At 33.0% G+C, this 21421-nt stretch overlaps 1 protein-coding gene across 8 annotated transcripts in view; it reads right to left on the bottom strand.

The window, feature by feature from the left end:
- Positions 1 to 3195: 3195 nt before the first annotated feature.
- LOC130629940 (uncharacterized) overlaps positions 3196 to 21421 on the bottom strand; it is a 37049-nt gene continuing 18823 nt past the window's right edge. Inside the window, exons 1-11 of one of the 8 annotated variants that reach the window (XM_057443321.1) lie at positions 17496 to 18851; positions 16964 to 17183; positions 16708 to 16797; positions 16481 to 16534; positions 16367 to 16396; positions 13976 to 14029; positions 13578 to 13640; positions 13034 to 13220; positions 12864 to 12944; positions 10541 to 10651; positions 3196 to 4177 (exon numbers count right to left, since the gene is read on the bottom strand). In XM_057443321.1, coding sequence (XP_057299304.1) covers positions 3902 to 4177; positions 10541 to 10651; positions 12864 to 12944; positions 13034 to 13220; positions 13578 to 13640; positions 13976 to 14029; positions 16367 to 16396; positions 16481 to 16534; positions 16708 to 16797; positions 16964 to 17013 — 996 coding nt within the window. In that variant the 5' untranslated portion in view covers positions 17014 to 17183; positions 17496 to 18851 and the 3' untranslated portion in view covers positions 3196 to 3901. The other 7 variants (XR_008982029.1, XR_008982028.1, XM_057443319.1 and 4 more) reach the window with 7 other exon arrangements.

Consider the following 21421-nt stretch of genomic DNA (forward strand, 5'->3'; position numbering starts at 1 on the left):
CATTCATCAGCACAATGACAACAAGCAAAACAGCATCGAATTTGTAGACTTAGCGTATTGACCTTGCAAGCCCGGTCTATACTTTTGACCTCGAGTAATATTTGTCGGTATAGATAGACAAAACAGTTTAATTGTATTAAAAGTATATTGTGCACAATTTGTACAAAAAATTGGAAAGTAAAGCTTGGTTCCCACTGTGATTTAAAAGCAACAGCATGCACAATAATTACTGATTAATATTGTGAAAGAGATACAAACTCCAAGTATGGATAGGGAAATATTAGGAAAAAGATTGCGTCTTTTGAAGTGCAAAACAACAAGAGTGCGAAGAAGGTGGTGTTGCGTAGGGGAAATTCTTTCGAAATCGTGGCAAGCATGGTTTCACACTTTGTTTCAGGGACTTTGTAACAACCGAGACTTTTTTTTTGCTATGTTTGACTGAGTCCGCAGACGTCTGACCATCTCTTGAGTCTTATCAGAGAAAGCATTGAAAAGGAAGACACCCGCCTGCGAAAATCAATTCCTGTTGATGTTCACCTCGCTATAACGAGTTGGGTTTTATTTTATCTGTGGCATAGGTTTTATGCCGGAAATTTTAAAACACGAACACGTTCACATATTGCTTTAACTTTAAAATCTCATTTAAAACCTACTTAAAGCACACTTCCAATTTTACTGTTGATTCCACTTTGGCATATATTTTATTTTGTGTGTATACCATCCAGAAATGTATTGAAACGCCTTTTCCAACGCAGATAATATTTAATTTGCTACATTCTTAAAATATAATATGCGATTATATAAGGAAAAAGCAAAGAGTGACTCAGCTATGTTTCCCGCTGAATATCCACAGCTTATTTTGATTAAACCAAGCGCGTTACCCGCAACAAATCCTTTCAAAAAAAGACGCAAAATGGCATACACTGGTGAGCAAGTCATAATGTATGCTAGCTTTTTATATGAACAATGAATGAAAACATATCCTACATGACCAGTATTAAGTCAAAAGTTAGTTCAGCATAACCTTCAGTATAACGTAACAAAATGATTTTTAAAACTCCGTTTATCATATACATATACATGCCATATTCATAGTTATATTACGTTGATAATGTGATACTTTTCTGTTTTCTTTGTGATTGCTAAAAATATAAGCTGTAAAACCAATTTATTTCTCCCTGTTCCGTCTCGTCTTTGTTTGCAGCATGCCGTCATTTTTAAATTCCTAACGCTCGCCTCAGATCACGTGACTATAACCATTGTTTATTAAGAGATTCCCGCTGCTGACATCAGCATGCTGAGACCTTCATCGCTATATATCATGGCATATTATCTTTAACCAACACATGGTGAGTTTTCGTAAACAAAAAATTTTGAAGAGCTAGACATGTCAAATAAGATCCAATCCTGGTAATGCATTCCCTTCTTCACACGAATCTTCATTTTTCTTGAAAATTATGGTTGGTTCAGGACATTATGTGCATATTATTAATTTTAAATACATTATGTGAACATTTAAACATTTACAACGCTTATTACTCCTACAAAACCTGTAACTCATTTATGTGCGCAGTTGATTGCTAGCGAAAGTTTAACCCTATTTGGTGCGGGGTGTTTCGAACCTATTATGGCCGGGCGGAGGGGGTTGGCGGATTTCGCCCCAACCCCCTTCCTCCATAACATCACTGACTTGTCTAAACTGAATCAAACTTGGCACACTAATAGTACGTCATTAAAGATACCAAATGGCAGCGATAAATTTTTGCTTATGTCAGCACTTTTTCTGAGACGTCATCGAAAACTTGCAATTTGTCTAATACACCACTATTTACTTAAAACTCAAATAATTACGTTCTAGAGTACATTTTTTACACTCTGTTTAAAATCTTGGCCGCCCAATAAAAGTTATTTAACATATTTCTGCTGTTTACATAGTTCGAATGAATAAGGCTTAAAAATTGCGCGAAGAAAACAGGTAATCATATTATTCACGTGACCAAAATTTAGACAAAGATTCCCCTCGACCAAATAAAGGGTAATCCAAACGAAAGTTGTTATATTTTCCCTATTATAAGGATTCCATAGAGATTTTTAGGGGTAGTTTCAAGTAATGGCCAATATCTAAATCTCTGAGAGTTAGGGGACCTAAACGTTCGGTATACAGGTGCCAAAAAAATAAATATAAAATATATCATAACCATCAAGCATAGCAATAAAGAATTAATAAAAAAACACGGCAGTGGGCGCCCTAAACCTAATAGGGTTAAGACTATTTAGTTAGCACGTCACAACCAACATGTCTCCACAGTATCCGCACTTATAAAAAACTTTAGTCATGGTTTCCAAATATAGAAACAAGTAGAAAATATAGAAAAAAAAATACAAAAATATTTTTTGCAGATTTTTTAATGCTGAATCTGATTACTAGTGTCGAAAAATCAAATTTTTCACTGGGCTACTTCTTTAAGTATCGTTTTAACCACTTTACTATTATTTAATGCATTTTAATCCATACATGGCATTTCCTGAAAGCGCTGTGACAAAATATTTTGTCAGAAATTCTAAATTTCATTATGCCACAGTTGGCTATAAAGTAGACACTATGGTGTGCCTTAAAATGTGAATTTACTTCACATTTCTGAGACTTAAGACTTACGGTATTTATGTGTTTAGTGGTTTACAGATCGAATTAATGCTAGCATACTTCCATTGTTGATCCACAAATTAAGAATTTCACATGTAAAACCTTTAAATCTTTAAAAATCTTCAAATTTTTTGCCGTTTAAATTTGGAAACCACGTAAAATAGAAAATCTCAAAATTAATGTCTTCGTAGGTATTAGTGCCAGCTAATCTTCAAGCAAAACCAAGTTTTTCCTCTGAGTTTTTCTGCCGACAAATTACTAGTTTTGTTTAATTTTAGCGTGATTTTTTAGGTGAGACACGCTTTGACTAGACGTTGAGCGTTTTAATGTACAACACCGCAAACTAAGAGCACAGACCTACGAAGGCTGTGATATGATCTTTTGCATATCTTGCTTCCATGTGCACCATAAAAATCGAACGGAATGATGATGTCATTAAAAAAGTATTAAATACAGAGAATATTCTTTGTAGTATCTTCTTAAAATCACGTCATCTGTGGATCGTTTCGATCAGCGTTTTAGGCCAAACAAAATTGAATAAGCAAGTTAGATACCACCTAGTCATTAATTATCTCATCAAAAATAACTGTTTGCCTCCAAAACTAAATAATTTTTTAAGTACCATTTAACTAATTTGTCCCGTGACTACAATTTGCAAACATATTTGTTATCTGACTTCCGCCTGCATACTGTAGCTATTAATAGGAAGCACATGTTTCTTCTGTATATCAATATAAGCAGATCATTAAGAGAAGAAAACCTTAATAAAATATTGAACGTGTACAAATTTATTCAAATAAATATATTGGAGAACTAACTTTTTGGTAAGAGTAGGTTTCTCGTGTTAAATAACATTTACTTGAAAAAAATATTTGCGTACCTCTTTAACACGCTGTTTAATAATGATGCATTTTGAAACTTTGAAGAAAAACAGGGTTCACTGTATTTTATTTTAGTGTTTTGCCTTCATGGAAACAGATACTTTTGTTTTTCTGTAAGCGTCGACACGACTCATTCGAGTGACTGTTAACTAATTCAGTTAGAGTAACGTAACATTCAGCTAAGGCATTGAGCTACTTTCGTTTACAAAAAAAAAAAATGTTTTTTGGAAGAAATCATATTGAGCAAGGTTATATCGATCAGCTAGCTTAATACACTAGACTCTCTCTGTCTTGAAATCGCTATCTAAGCAGATAAGTGCAGATATCCAAACAAAAGCATAAACATTGCTTTCAAAATTAAATAAGGAGTGAATTATTAATCTGTGACAACTACTCCCATTACCATAACGTCTTCGCCATTACAATAGGCTTCTTTTGAAAAATATATGCAAGGCCATATCCAATATCTTATCTTGTCTCCAGTACCATCCCGTACTTCGTACTTTTCACTGCAAACACTTTGGTCGTCAAATGATGCATACATTGGTGGAGAGCTTGCATTCATTAACCACGTAACTTGAACACATTCTTCCACATAACGTCTGACACACTTATCACTAGCATCAAAATGATGATAAGGCTTCATCAGCTTCTAATTAAAAATGAAATAATCATAGAACTCTTTTTGTTTAGTGTGTAATTAAAATTCTTCTAAAATAGAACAGAAAAACAAATTTAATCCAACAATAAGAAAAACTGGAGTTAAATAATTCTATACTGTTTACTTATTTTACACGGAGAGAGTAAAAACATTTTAACTTTTTTTTGTCGTACTCACGCTTCAAAGCTTTTTAAGTGTTAGCTCGATAAAAATGTGGTTGCTGAGGGGTGGGGGGCGGGAGGGTGGTTTTGCCTCACAACTATTTTTCCAATGGGAGTAGGAGAGATTATTTTCATGTAATTCTGTTGAAAATTAAAATTACAGTGTGACGTTATAGACACTTGCGTGCGTATGGAATAATCTATTTTGTTTTTTTCGGCATGATTTTTTTAACTTTACTTTTTCAAAAGCTCAAAGTATTTCTAACGGATAAGGGATGAATTTGTGTGCATCTATTTCTGTCAGGTGGTCATTGTCCCAGTATTTAAAAATGATAATTCGACTAAAGTTAATGGCGAAATACTAGGATATCAAAAGTTTTACTCAACTCTGATGTACATAGATACTATAATATATAAGTATAATATATACCTTGCGACAAATGATAATTATAATTATGTCTTTAATAAACATTTATTAACAAAAAAAAAGTTTGTAGTTAATTGAAACACGCTTAATTTAAATAACTGGTGTTGTTTTTTAGACCAGTTATTTTCTACATCTTTTAAATTCCGGTCTGCAGAATATACCACTACTATTTTATGCTACACAATAAATACAAAACCTAAAGATTCTGGCAAATAATCAATTTACATATAAAATAGTCTACATGAAAAAATAGACGCCTTTTTAAAAGAAATGGTCCAACAATATGCCGGTCAACCTTATATGTTAGGATAATTTGCCAAGGTAATATTTTCGTCACACAGCTCCAGTTATTACACTATATTTTATAGAAGCAATTTTATAAGAGCAAAGAATTAAATAAGCACGAAGTAATATCAATTTTTACTGATTTTGTCATTTCTTTGAGCAATACAACAAACCTGGAAAAATTCTTGTTAATTGTTACAGTCGCAATAATATGTAATGTACCGCTAACAAAATACGAACATTTTCAGTCTGAAAAAACGACAAAAATAAGAACACCTCAGACTGACGGAAAATTTTCAACTTTTCAAAAAAAAAAACAACCTCATAAGCCCTGGGACGAGGTGGGGCTATTATTTATTGTTTTTTTTAAAGCTAGACTCACAACAATGCAAGTAACGTTATGCCTATGTTCATTATTTGTCTTATAAATTAAATAAGAATTGTCAAGCGGATAAATATGAAACCTTTCTGATATTATAGATCCTACTAACAGTCGAGTAAATATAGTTTTCCATATATTCAAATCAAATGTATCTAAAGAGAAGTAAAATTTCCAATAACAAGGAAGGAAGAAAAAAGATTTAAAAATTTCCATCATCCTGCTGATTAAAAGTGATCTTAGATTATAACATATTATCGCGGAAGTTAACTACGTTTTATTTGAGAAGGTTCTTTTTATCATCTTGATTTTTCACCTTTGCTGGTCAATTATTTTACTTCCACTTCATTTAAAACGGGCGACGCATTTTTTATCAATACTTGAGAAAAGAAAAGTTTAAGTGGATACTTACTGTTTTAGCTAGACTATTTCTTTCCCTGCAAGCATACGCACTTTGATAAGCAGAAAAAATTTGGTTAAGGCTTAATGGTGCTTGGGTTTTTCTATTTTTACAGGCTAGAGAGTTACTGACTTGTGGCTTTGACTAGCTACTCGTTTAGGCATGTGCGCCTATCGAAAATAAACTTGTGTTTTAGTCATGTTTGTCGTATAAAACTTACGTATCTTTTACTTCCGAAAGGTCTTACTGTTTCTATACTCCTTTCTCTTCTATTTTTCTTTTCTGTCTTTTTCTTACTCTAGGCTTGTTACTTATCGGTTGCCTTCAATATAAAGGATTTGAGCCTTTCGTTGCCTAAAAAAGGTGTCAAATTGTTGGTGTATACAAATTGTTGAATATTTTTAATATTTAAACATCTTTCTAAAACTTTTTCGCTCGTTCATTTGGCACTAGAATAAAAATAAAGATGTAGATCAGGATAAGATAACATCTTCTTAAGCAGGTCCGGTGTCGCGGAAAATAAGTACTCCCCTAAAAAAGTACTCCCCATATTTATTTCCGGGAAAAAGGTACTCCCAAGTATATATTTCCCAGGAAATTGATACTCCCGGGAGTACTCTTATCCTAGGAAATAAAGACTCCTTCGGGAAATAAGTACTTCCGGGAGTATAAATTTCCTAGGAAATAAGCACGCTTAAGACATGAAATAGAAATTGAGGGAATTAATTTTCGCTTATTTGCGGGTTTTCTTTGCCAAGATTTGAACCAGCGAAGTATATTATTTCGAAAAGTTCTTGAAAATTCTTCACAAACCCCTAGGAAAATAAAAGAAACTCGTCCCCAATAGGTCAAAACCAGGAAAATTAGCTCACGCAAAATGCAATTTTTCTGATTTTATTTTTTGACCGGGAAAATGGATTCCCCCTCTTAAGTCAGATTTTGTCAGACTTTTAGACCCCCCTCCCCTATGAAGGCTGCCGTCATATGTGAACGATCCCTAAGTACGAGGGTAAACTGAGCCTTGAAGTATAGTTTTGACAATAATTATGAATTGTTATGAAAGCTATCACGTGATGTAAAAAAAATCGAAATTTTTTTGATGACGTCCCGATTTGGGGAATTTTTGGTACTGGGAGAACAATTCGCGATAACTTTTGATTGGAGGAACCGATTCGCATGAAATTTTGCACAAAGGATCTTTGTTATGAAAACTAACACGTGATGTAAAAAAATCGAAATTTTTTTGATGACGTCACGATTTGGGGAATTTTTGGTACTGGGAGAAAAATTCGCGATAACTTTTGATCGGATGAAGCAATTCGCATGAAATTTTGCACAAAGGATCTTTGTTATGAAAGGTAACACGTGATGTAAAAAAAATTCGAAATTTTTTTGATGACGTCACAATTTGGGGAATTTTTGGTACTGGGAGAACAATTCGCGATAACTTTTGATTGGATGAACCGATTCGCATGAAATTTTGCACAAAGTTTCTTTGTTATGAAAGCTATCACGCGATGTAAAAATATTTCGAAATTTTTTTGATGACGTCACGATTTGGGGAATTTTTGGTACTGGGAGAAAAATTCGCGATAACTTTTGATCGGATGAAGCAATTCGCATGAAATTTTGCACAAAGGATCTTTGTTATGAAAGGTAACACGTGATGTAAAAAAAATTCGAAATTTTTTTGATGACGTCACAATTTGGGGAATTTTTGGTACTGGGAGAACAATTCGCGATAACTTTTGATTGGATGAACCGATTCGCATGAAATTTTGCACAAAGGATCTTTGTTATGAAAGCTATCACGCGATGTAAAAATATTTCGAAATTTTTTTGATGACGTCACGATTTGGGGAATTTTTGGTACTGGGAGAAAAATTCGCGATAACTTTTGATCGGATATAAGCCGTCATTATTAATTTCTAGCGAAATTTTCGACTTTTCAGTCGTCTTGTTAATTAACGTATCTTTAATAGTCCGATTCTGCCGTTCGCACAATCCATTGGCCTGAGAGTGGTAAGCTGAGGTCACCCTTTGGTCTGTCCCTGTCAGTTTAAGCAAGGCATCAGATACTTGGTTCACAAATTCTCTCCCTTGGTTGTTAATTTGTGTCTTAAAACAGCCATGACGACAGATCATTTCGTACAAAAATCTTGCTACAGTTGGGGCAGTTTTGTCTTGAACAGGTTTGGCTTCTGACCATTTTGAAAAATAGTCAATCAATACAATCAAGTGTTTGTAGCCATTCATTTCGGGTAGATTGCATATATCCACCCCAACTTGTTGCATAACATTTGAATCGACATGGATACTTTGAAGTTCAGGTGAGATCTTCTTGACTATTTTCCCTTGTTTTTGGCATTTTTGATAAGTTCGAATATAGTTTTTAACATCATCGACCATACCATGCCAATAAAATCTCTCGGATACTTTTTGGTAGGTCGAGTCGCGTCCTCTATGACCACTCATTGCCACTGACTCGACAGTTTCATTGATGCCCTCGTGTATGTCGTGAATGATGGCATTCTTTCTTTGATTTTCAAAAATAACTCTTCTGGTCCCTTTAAACGTCAGATGACCATCAACAATTGAAAAGTTTTTACTCGATTTCCTAAAGTTACTTTTGTCTCCTTTTTTTTTTATATGAGCAGGGTACTGCCCATTTCTAATATAATCTCTTTAATAATAGCCGTATTCCGTCTGTCTGTCTGTGTGTCCGCGAAAGACGCGTCCCGTAACGGAAACACGAAATTTTGTAAATTACGCGCCGATACCAAATGCGATATATTTTTACCGACTTTGTTTTGACCGCTCGCACGTGGAATACCATTCACAACGCCTGATTCTTTAAAAAAAACCAAGATTGTCGCGACCAGAAAGAATCCAAGATTTTCGCAGAACGAAGGCCATTTTGTTAATGGTCGTGTTTGTGGTCAGTGTGTGAGGTTTGTAGGCCTGTTTGACTTTTTTATCTTCTAAAAGCCTTATATATTTGTAATATTTGTTTTCTGTTTGTTTTCAATGTTAGGATAAATATATTGTCACGTTTTTTAGCCACGTACAGATCTTAAACTCACCAGTTTTAGGATGTTTGGCTAGGAACGAAGATTAGCTAGCTATAGCTACTAGCTGGCTAGAGCCTCACTTATTGCTATTCTGTTTGGTATAAGAGCTTTTTATCCTAGCCAACATTTATTTTTATGTTGAGGCTGTGGCTATTTAGCTAGCTCCTTAAAAAGTGAAAGTATAAAAATGCAGTTTTGCTACAACAATATTCTTAAGCAATATATAATTTTTATGCTAAATGCAGTTAGCTAGATAGATATAGCTACATATTTTATTATTTTTCTGCAAACTTTTTCTGCAAATGAAATGGCTGAGCGATTGTTTTGGCTGGACGAGTAACGACAGGCTGTTCCCTGTGTTTTTATTTAAACCGAAGTTGCAATGAACATTTTTGGAAAAGGGTAATACGCCTTATGCGCCTGTTCAACTGTGTTTAACTGTACTAAGCGGTTAGCCCAGTGTTAAAAACAGACTGTTTTTTGTAAAAGGCAGTTACGCCTATGGGCATGTGCAACACCGTTTACCTGTATATACTAAGGTCAGCCCACCACTGTGACAATTAATTTTTAAACTTTCTTGGGAATCACGCCTGGACTAACCGCTCAGCCCTGTGTCTGCGAGAAAGTTTTTTTCAAAAGGGTATTATTCCTATATGCTGTACAACACGGTTTAACTGTACTAAGCGCTCAGCCCAGTGTCACGATTAATTTTTTAACTTTTAAAAAGACTTATTCCACAAAATAAAATAATATTGACCGATTGTTTTTGCTATGACAGGGTAACAACGGTTTGTAAACTCTGTTTTTATATCAGTTATCGTTGCGGGAAAGTTATTTTTTGAAAAATATGTTACAGTCGCACACTATAATGGTGTATGCGCTTCAAATGATTAACGACATACTGTATACCTGTACTAAAGCGCTCCACCTGATCGTGTGGGACAGTTTACGGCTCTTATTAAGCGCTCCACAGAGTGTTCAATGCCGGATCACACCTTTACTTGTGGCTTAACCTGGCGTTTCGACGCCGGGTTTCCCGGCTAGTTCTCAATATCTTGCAATTTCACATGCTTATTCGTCGACATGTTGATTAAAATTAAGAAGCTTGAATAACATAAACATTCGAATTTTTTCATACACATGCAATGGAGAGTCTTCTTCTAGGAGTGCTTTTTTCCTAGGAAAAAAGTACTCCGTAGCTTTAATCGGGGGAGTACTTATTTCCTAGAGGGAGTACTTTTTTACCAGGATAAAAGTACTCCGGGAGTACTTTTTTTCAGGGAGTACTTATTTTCTGCTACACCGGCATGACAATATAATGTTTAAAAAGACGACATAAAGACGTCCTGAATACGTTTTGATACCTGCAAGGATGTCTTCAATACTTAAGGCGTCATTAAAAGACATCTTTTTCTCGTGTTTTAAAGACGTTTTTATGCTTTACATTTTTGGACGGGTAGAATACGCGTTGAAGAAATTTCTACTTGTCTTTAAAATATTTTTAAATGTTTGCTGGAACTCTGTTTATAGCTACAATTGTCGGTAAACAACATGTTTCTTTAATAACATTTTGTCTAGATCGACAAATCATATATCTGCGCTTCTTTTTATTCTTAGAAATATTGAGTTACCTCAATCAAACATTCTTGTTGTTCTTTACTAGGATATTGTCGAAGTCGTCGAGAGAATTCCCTTTCCATCTCCTGTGGTAAGTTTTTGTCATCATTTTTCTCGAAATATTTCTTTAAAATATAAAAAAATATTAGTGATGTAGGATTTGCAATTGCAGTTGTGGCTTTCACAGAACTTCATCCCTAATTTATCAGATCTTGCATTGGTATTAACAAAAAATAAATATAAAAAAACTGAAAGTAAAACTAACAAAATGCAGAATTGTCGTCATAAAATAAAGAAATTGTTGAAATTCTTATTAGAACCTTGTGTAAAAACAAAGATTACGATGGATAATTTTTGTCAAGACAATTTTTTAATTAACATCACTTTAATAATTTTTTTTTAAATCTTGAAGCTAAATACAGTCTAAACAGTGTCAGACGACCATTCTAAGGACTTTGAGGTCACCCTTGGACAGGTGATCGTCTTTTACATGTAACTCCTTTACGTGAATTTTTAGTATTCGGAAAGCGGATTTTCCCCCAAAAAAGGGTCAAATAAGCGTAAAGGCAGTAGGCATTCACATTTTATAAATTGTAAAACTGCATCTCTTTACAAAGATAGATTATTGTTTAGCGTATTAAAATACTTGTTTGGTTAACGTTTCTCAGAAAATTTGGTTGTCTCCATTAATTTTTGAAGACCATGCTTGAATTTTTAAAAACTAAATCTCCAGTATCTCTGAATGGTTAGTTATGTGAATACGCTTTGGGCACGTACTTCACATGGGTGATCTGTTTAACATAATTTAGAGAAAAAAAAACTGCTAAATTACGCTGTATGTACAGCAGTCATCTGTTGTGGTCAGTTTTTTTTTGCATTTTCACGTTGACAACGCTTCATTTTCGGCGATTCTCTTTTGATTAGCATCATTCATACAAACATATTGCGTATTAATTTTCACAAACACAGTAGCTGTACTTCTTTAAGTCTGTCATGTAGATTTTGCTACCTTCGCAATTTTTCAATTTATTTTTCAGTTTTCCACTAAATTTGTTCTGTCATGGTTGTGAGTGGACGGACGAGATTTATAGATTAAATTGTCACGTGTTATTACATGGTGTGTTACGTGTTGTCATTAAGTTATTTTTGATAATACCTCCATCAAAGTGCTTCTCAAAAATTCATTTCGGCGCCATGGTTTCTCCTTTTTTGACGGAAAACATTTACTTAACGTCAGTTTTTATTTGAAAATTCAGAATTCCATGTCTTTGTTTTAGTTTTGTGCAAAAGATTCTGTTTTTCATAAAAAACACATGACTTATATGAGATGAATATTGTTCCTGGTAATGTCACAATTTGTTTTAGCACAGAGTGAACAAAAGACACTACATTACAAATTTTACTTTCTCGCTGGTTCCAATTTTGTTTCTTTTTATGAAAAATAAATTGGAAATTTATTTGAACAGATTCGACTCACGAAAGACTTTTTTCTTCTTTCTGAAGAAATTCCACATGAAAATTAATACCCTTAAAATATCTAAAAATCACTTTTCTACAATTAATTATGAAGTCATAGTCTGCGGACGAAAAAAAATTTTTCTTCTTAATTTCAAATTACACTGAATTTACAACCCTTTTTTTTTGCTTGTATTATTAAAATGCTTTCAATCTTTTGTTAACTCCTAGTTAAATTTTATGTTTTCGGCGGCACAAAAGTTTCATTTTGCAGTTATAAAAAGCGTTACAAAAAACTGTTTTATTTTTAGGCACTATTTGGAACGGAGGTTGGTATAATTAACAGTTTTATGGTATTGATTTTGAAATATCCTCGATTATAACAGTACAAAATTTCCAAAAATAAATAAAAGGTGTAGAAATAACACATTTTCTGTGCTATAAGTTTAAAGCAATGGGTTAAACCAAGGAGGTGTAAAAAGACAAGAAAGTACATGTCAGCAGTTTCTATTGGAAGTATCCGTTGCTGATTGTAAGGTTGATGTAATTTGATGGAAGTAAATTATCATATAACACATAATTATTGATGGAATCAAATAATTCATATTTTCTGTTATTCTGTAAAAAAAAATCAATGGCACCATGGCAACACCACCAGATCCGCACCTCTGTAATGTGTTTTTTGAAAGTTTTGCTTTGTCGTTAAGACCCTCGTCTTACTCTTTTTATGCAAAAAAAAACAGCAAAAGCAGCGCAACGGATGGGTTTTAAAGGAGTGCATAATCAATAAAAATTTGAATAGAATTTTAATTTACATCACTTAGATGAACCTCCTTCTCGTTTTAAACCTCCTTGGTTACAACAGTAACACTACATAATTACCGTTGGGAGGGTTTCATGTATAGCTTCTCTTGTAGCTTTCTTTCCTTTGCTGATTGTTTCCATGGTCAATGTGTTGGCATTCTAAACAAAAAAATTCTCATGGCAGAAATATTTTTGTAGCAATGATTTCTTTACGAAATAAATTTAAATTAACACCTTATCACACTTACGACGAAGATTGTTTTAAGGATATTACAAACTTCCGGATTTCTGAATTTTTTTCCTTTCAAAAAATATCGAGCGTCAGAATACTGCTCTCTGAACAAAGTTTTACACTTTGATGCAATTTTCTGTGGAAGATATTTATCTGTAAATACCACACCAAACTCTTCTTGTGATGACATCAAAGCGGAATTTCTAGATACGAGTTAAAACGTTTACTTAACCTACCTTATAATAATAATAATATGTGGTAAAATAATAATAAAAACGAAAACTGAAGTTAACTATAAGTAGAAATAGGGAAGATAGTATTTTTATTTGATGTGCTAAACAAGACTTTTTTCTTGGTGAAGTCCATTCTTTTGACAGTGGAGAAAAGTTAAAAATGATTCATTTTATTGAACAAAACAATTTCAACCAATCTAGTTTCAAAGATTCTTTTTTTTAGTTTTTTTTTCTGGAAGTTAAACGAGCTTTTACATGGTCCGCTCTGTTTCCAACATTAATAATAAATTATGCCTTTTTAAAGACAAGTATATCGAAAATACGTACTTCATTTTTAACCTTCTAACTTCATAATATAGCTGTTGTGCCCTGGCTTTTTCTTTCTCAAGGCTGAAATAATATACCAGTCAATAACAACCAGGTGTTTAAGAAAAAGGCAGATAATACACAATTGTACAGTATTGTACATTGCAGAGAACTTAGTAGTTGAACAACCGGCCATATAAACTTCAGTAATGGGCGTGATATCATCTGTTAGTGATAATGAAAATCTTGGACCGCAAAGGAATCGAACCAGCGAATTCTGTTCGATAGCAAGGCGAATTTCCAATTGCCTTTTCTTTTACTACTTAATTTAACACAGATAGTGGTCCGAGAATATCAAGGTAAGTTTACGTTTCTATATATAAAGTTCAAGCATCACTGAGCATTCATTTGGATCTTACCTGTTTGTAAGTTTCGTCATATGGCGCTGCCTGTTAGAAATCTCATGTTGAAACCTAAGAGTAACGATTTTACAGGATAATAATTAGAAATTAGCTGTGAGGCCGTGGGAAAGTCTATATTCGTCACAAAGCTTAAGTTAAAACAAAGCATTGAAAAATAACGCAATAAAATTAACCAAAGTATTCAATGTTTTGAAAAATGAAACTATTTTTACATTTAAAATTTCATTTATTTTGATTCTCTAAATATCTTTTCAAGTAATAAATAGCCAAAACTGATTTCAAGAAAAAACAAAGTAAAAACAACATTCGTAGAAAGAAGAATCGCCCAAAACTTTCGACAAGAGCTTGATACGATTTCATTTTTGATAATTCACCTACGAGGGAGTGTTCAATTAAAAGTCGAAACCACGCAACGTGAATGGCTGATATTTTCTCTCTTCATGTGCTGACATTCTGTGCACTGCCGACACCAAATTTACAGATTTAGTTCTTGGATATAAAAAATTGAAGTTTTTCGCATTTTTTGGCAAAAATCTCCAAATTTATGTGTTTGTGTGAGAAAATTTTGTACTCCTCAATGAAAATGGAGCATGGTAAATCTGTGGTAAAATTAGTACTTAAGGCTACAATAAAAATCAATCAATGTACGCAATATAAGGAAAATTCTAAATTCAGTCCGCCATTTCAGAATGGCAAAAGTGATCAATTTAGCGGACTCGAGATATCGCTGTGTCAGTAAATTTATGATAAATGGCGGGTATCCGTGAAAAAAGAAAATTAAAATGTGTAAAATTACAACGCGCAATCAAAGGACAGTTTCAATCGTGATCTATATTCGTGATATTTTTACGTGAAACAATTACGAAACAAAAGCAGTTCTAGAAAAGAAATATTGTCAACCAATGGAATAGGAAATCTCAAACAGCCGTTCCAAATTCTTCACAAATTGTGAGAAAATACTGAAAACTAATTGCCCTTTTCTGTGTTTAAAATAATTAGATAAAGCTTTTATTTTCATATCCTAACCAGCATAGTTTTGTATTCGAAAAAGTATCAAAGAATGAGTATTAAAGAAAATAGCGTAAAGACGGTTTCAAAGCCAATAGCTCAGATATATTTTCTCAGATAATTTTCCAACATATTAGAAAATTGGTAAAAATTGCTCCTCTTCGCAAGGACTCTAAACAGAAGATGGAGAATTGTTATCCTGTCCTGTCTTAGTCTTTATGACTTTGTTACTGGAGCTCATAGCCCATGAGCAATTCAGGAATAACTGTTCGAGCCAGAAATCTTCACTTACTGACGATATTGGACATGGTGTGGATAATATCAAATTACCTTTACAGCTTTTACAGATGTACTAGGAATGCCAACCTAGTAGATCTATAAAAGCTGTACCTTTAATTTGCCATTATCCATACCATGTTTAATGTACCTGTCAATGCATGTCATGGTAAAAAAAGTCATTCAGCATATTTAATTTTGCTGAGTATGCTAATTAGTGCCGCGTTAAATGTTTAGTACAAGTGAACCATGTCGCATATACGTGCGGAAAGGGCGCAGTGCAGTGATAAATTGAAATAGAACTATGAAAATGTTTTCAACTATGAAAACTGGACTATGAAAATGGTTTCAATGTTTTTCTTTGTATACGTTAGCATGCGACTAAAATATTGTTTGTGACAGGCAAAAGGATGTGTACATTTAAAGTATCTGAATTAATATGTTTTATTTATCCACTTTTTGACATCACGCTATACCGTCAAAGCAGTATTAAAGATTAGTAAAGTCGTAACAATGTACTTCACATTTCTAGAGGCAGTTTGGTCAAATTCTTGAAAGCTGGATCTACTAACCCGTTTTGCAACGGACAGGTGAATGGAGTCATTAAAATATGTCTATATTCTATAATCTCCTAACCGTTTTTCAATAGCACCTGACCCTATATGTATTTTCTTTACCTCTGTTTTAATCTCTACACAATTATAAGCTAAATGTAAACAATTTTTGAAATGAGGTTTCTGTGCTTTTACATGGCGTTGCTGAGCTCATGAAATCATTAGAAAGAATACTAGCCGTGTGATTCGCCGGAAAGTCCCCCTTGTTACGGACATTATGAAACTATACCTTCAATGCGCCATGTATTGAATATGTATGTCAATACTAATATGTCTTACCTATAACTTTTAGCTTGAAACGCTTATTAAAGTCACAAGTGTTCCTCGTCATACACGCAAGTTTAAGACTTCATTTTTTGTCATGGTTAAGTAATTTCTTATTTTACATGCAATGATATGACTAACCTTACTTACATGGTATGAAGCTGAATGTTTTTACACAGACAAAACTAAAATTAATTGTTACGTTCGTTATAAGATATTTACGCACCGAGCAATATCTTTCTGATGATTCGCTTTGCTATGTAAAAGAAGAAAAGAAGAACGGTATTATACATACGATGTGAATTTCTTCGCATATATATAAAAGTTGACAAATCAGTACCTTTCCTGAAGTTCTTTTTCACATTGTTTTCTTTTTATTATTTCTTCGTTTAATCTGAATAAAATAACAGTCAAGCATTACGAATTTTCACTGAAAACAACCCCTAGTTTATTATGTAAACTTTTAATGAAAAAAACAACGAGTGGAATGTCTACATCCATTTCGTGGTTATTTTTATTATTTGTGTTGACGTTTGAACATAAAAATAAAGAAGAAGAAATTTATACTCTTTTTCTTTTTGGGCTAGTCGTTCTTCTAAATTTGCAGTATTGTGTCCGTTTCTCTCGATTTTTTCACCTGATGGAGGTACAGTAATTCTAAATATAGCCAAAAAATCAATTTATATTACAAAATTAAAATAAATGTGGAAAATAAACAAGAGCATAACGAAATAAAGGCAGCAAAAAAAGGAAGGGAAAGACCACAACGCCTGCCTTTTTACTTAAAATATCTTTATTTGGCATTTTAGGATTCCATAATTACCTCTCTTCTTGCATATCACAATCATTTATTGAACTTTCCAAACAAAACATACTCTTGGAATGGATTACATCATCTTTGAAGTTTTTAATTTCTTTTGCTTTATACTGTGTATGCCGAGATGCGAATTGTTGTAATTTAATAATAAAAGAGTCAATTTCAGATTCCAAATATCTTAAAGATGACTTAAAGACTGAGCGTCGACTTAAAACCCACTTTAGCTCTAAAATATAAAAAAAACATATGCTTAAGTAATGCACATCAAAATATTTATATGCATATATTGTCTCTCTTAGCATGATTCACTCTTTTTGCACTGAAGTTGCTTTCGCATCACCACGTTACGCAGTGTTTCAAACATTGTAGCAATTTTACGTTGACAATGTAGCTTAGATTATATTGTATTAGTGTTGTTACATTACAGAAAAGAAAACATCTTTAAAATGCAAAGAAAAACGGTTTTTAGAGAAAAATATTTTCCACAGACAAAAACCTTATTTGTCAAGGTTTGTGCATGTTTCTGAATTTTACTTACAATTAACAGCTCTCTCCAAAAAGGTCTGTTTTTTGAAAACCCGCGACGTGTTTGTTAAATAATTAAGGCAAATCAAATCACCTACATGGGAGAACATATTTCAGTACATATTTTTTTATGCACACAAGACAAAAAATATGCCAAAGTAGCTTGCTTTTTGTAAAAGTAAACATGATGCAGAAGCTAATCTCGCTAATAAAAAGGAGCAACTAAAATACATTCACAATAGTAACACACCCAATTCTGTTGTTTAATTTACATTCGAGAAAAACACAGTGGTGTATGCTTCTTGGCCTGTGACCACAAACGCAAATTTAAAGCAGCTAAATGGTGCGACCAGCAATATTTTTTAAAAAATAATTTTTGTGAGAAAACAATTTCACAAATGTGATCGTTAACGGTACACACGCTTTTTCTTAAGAATATAAAAATTCAAACAGGGCCTAGTCATTATTTTATTTCTCTGTGGTTTTTTATTTCTCTTTTTTTTTTCTAAACAATAGGCCTACTTTTTAGCCTGAAATACCAGCAAACAAATAAGATTCTTATAAAAGCGTGATACAATATAACCAAAATAAGCAAAGAGGCGGCGGTGGTTATCCGCACGAGTGCTAAGGGTTGCGAGTTTATCTCAAAGAGCTCTGGGGTCAAGAATGGGTTGCTAAAGAAGGCAAAACGTGGTTGGGTAGGAAAGCCTTAAATAAAGTCAGAATAGTGTACGCCTTCATGCTTTTTCTTTTATAAGAGTCGCAAAGGGTTGATAGAGTCCGCAGTTTGCGAAAAAACGCCGGCCATTACAAGACTGGGATATCTGCCAGTAATAACAGACCGGATTTCAAAATTATTTTGTGAGTAACTTCTTCTGATAATAAACAAATTCTCCCAATATATGCTAAGATTTACCATTGTAACGTCATATTTTAATATATTTCGTCAAACTAACATTTTTTAAACATAAGCAAGTAAATTCGAAAAAAATTTCAGGACTTTAAATAAATATCTTGCAGGAAATCATGTCCCAAAACCTCAACTTAGTATGGTTAAAATGATTTATCATTTAAATAATACTTGGTGGGTGGCCGTGATTGGTGGAAGTGAATAACGTTTTCGATTACAAAATCTCAAAATCCCTTTTTAAATTGGCTCACAGACAGACAGCGAGTGTTATAATGTAGATTTATAAATTGCATAGATGAAACAAGAATGGAGAATGACACAATGAAAATATGCACATTGGGGTTTGCCCAGTAAAATTCCGAAAATTTGGAAATCGGGTTAATCAAATGTCCAAAACTTTCAGAATGATTTTCCTTGATGAAATATTGTAAGTTTTAAGTTCTAAGTATAATTCTAACGAAGGTTATTAAATTTTAGAGAAATTTAATGGAGGTAGTTTAGAGTAATGACCATTTCTAAGTCTTTAAGAGGTATGGGACCTACATATTTGTAGGTATTTAATCGAACTAGATTTCAAAAAAAGATTGCGAAGCATTCTCACTAGTTGCAAAAAATATAAAACAACAAACATTTCTAAGTTCTTATCTATAAATTGAATTCCTTTATCTTGAAAACAATTTTTGTTCGATACATCTTCACATTTTGGGCTAAAAGGTAGAAGCAATTATGAATATGGGGACAAAGCTATAATGTTATTATTCCGAACATGCTGAGTTCTCTAACGGTGTTTGTAACATAAACATAAAACATAAAAAGATACTATGACAATGTGTAAGTTCAACGGAGGAGCACGAAAAGTAACTTTTTGATAATAACGTCAAACATTGAAAAGCAAAGCCGTTTTAGTACTCCAGTGCAGTAGATTTAAATGGTGTAAATTTTTAAGAATCGGCAACTCGAAAAAAGTGTTCGTTAATATTTTATGTCTTTCAATTTTATTATTTTATGACAGAAATGGCACTATGCAAAAACAAATTTATCTTGCTTTTAAAAAGATACATGCAGTTTGGGAAATATTGACAGTATTATCAACATGGATATCCGGCGTCTCATGTATCCTTAAGGATGAAAATAAATAAAAACAGGTCTGGCCAACCTATCAACTTATTATAATAACGCTTTTATCAGGTATGTAAGTTTCCAAACAGCCCATAAGTATTTACATCTTTGGGTTTTGACATCACTTTGCTAAATATTGAAAATTATTTTTGGTCGTTTTAAGTATTAAAGGGGCACTCCAGTGAAAAAAAATATTTGAAAAAATGTTATTTTGATAAGACAATACATAAAAAGTTAATGTCATGAGTGGAGAAAGTCTTAAGTAATTTTTTTTCATTGGATTTACAAGAATTTGAGGTACCCCACAATGACAAGTAAAGAACAGAAACGCCTTTCTGATGATGAGGGATGGTCACATATGGATTATATTTATTTTGTGGTTTTAAGCTACCTAGCTAGTACAATGCCAGCACTCCAGGGGCACATTTGTTATTAAATAATTAAGTGATAAAGTACAAGAGCTAAATATTTTATTTTTATGTAGCTAGCTACACAAAAGATTTTTCAAGGTATTCTGTCATTTTAAATAAAGATAGCAAGCTAGCAATTTGGACCTCCCATAACAGTGAACAGTCAAGACTTGAGTATATAGCTAGTTAAGTATGCAAGGCATTGCATTTTGGTTAAATATGTTGTCACGACAAACAGAAACCTATATTTCATAAATAAATTTCTGCAAATGTTCAGGTTTCTTTTATTGAACAGAAACCTATTGTTCATAAATAAATTTTTGTGGATTTTCAGGTTTCTTTTATGAAATAACAAAATTTTGGAAATTATAGCCAGAAGTAAAATTTACTTGGAGCCGGAAGACCCAAAGTCTCTGTCCAGGTTAAGACTTAGTAAATGGTAAACTGTGTCACGAGGGGGACACTTAGTGTAATGTGTTACAAATCCAGTGGAGCGCTTATAGCATTAAAGGTACAATACATTTTTCATAAACCAACATTCACAGGACTTATGATGAAGCCTATTGTTACTTCTGCAAAGCAAATACAGTTGTTTAGCATTTTTCATTTTGCATAATAAGTTCCTGTAGATATTCAAAAATTAATTGTGAGTGGCACCAGGCTGAGCGATTAGTGCAAGTAAACGTGTTGCAGATCCAGGTGGACAAAAAAATAACTTCTAACCACTTTGTATTTATGCGGCATAAAATTTAGATTAGGTATTTGGCACTTTGCTTTAGAAGCTCATTCCCACTTTCTCTGGGCTGGATAAGGTATTTGGTCCTAAACCTAGGACGCATTTTATCTGTTTGAATTATTTTAAATCCTGAGAAATCACTTTGAATGTTTTCTGTACACATGGCTTGTCAAAATGATATGCTGTCAAGAACAGTTTATCTGCGTCTCCAAAAATGGCTAAATTCAGGAACTCAAAAACTATGATAGTAGCAAAAAGATTTTTTGGGTTCATTTCATCAAACTGGTCTAAAAACATATAATACTAAGTTTCAAGTCATTATTACAATTTTTACTGAAGTAATAGGACTTTTACTTAGTATAGTTTTAGCAAAGTTTTTCATACCGCTGACACCAAATGGCTGCAGGGATCGGTTTGAAATTAATTTATAATATTTTTATAACAACCTTTTTCTCTTTATGTGTTTTTACTTTCCTGCAAAAGTTGTTGCATAGCTTATGTATATGACATTATGATAAGGACGAAAAAGTTACTGTGCGACATGGGTTTTAAACCTTAAAAATTTCCAGCGAGAAATTTGAAAACTAATAAATGACAAAATCGCAAAAGTTTATCTTAAAAATTTTCAATTTTTGTTAATGTGAAAGTAATCCACTTGAAAAGGTTTCTGAGGTTTTTTATGAAGAAATCTTCCATATTACCCATATGGGGTAACTTGATGAACATTGAATTTTCCCGTAGGTGTTCTGTAGTATGTGTAATAT

The sequence above is a fragment of the Hydractinia symbiolongicarpus genome, chromosome 2 (assembly GCF_029227915.1).
Source record: "Hydractinia symbiolongicarpus strain clone_291-10 chromosome 2, HSymV2.1, whole genome shotgun sequence".
Lineage (NCBI taxonomy): Eukaryota > Metazoa > Cnidaria > Hydrozoa > Anthoathecata > Hydractiniidae > Hydractinia > Hydractinia symbiolongicarpus.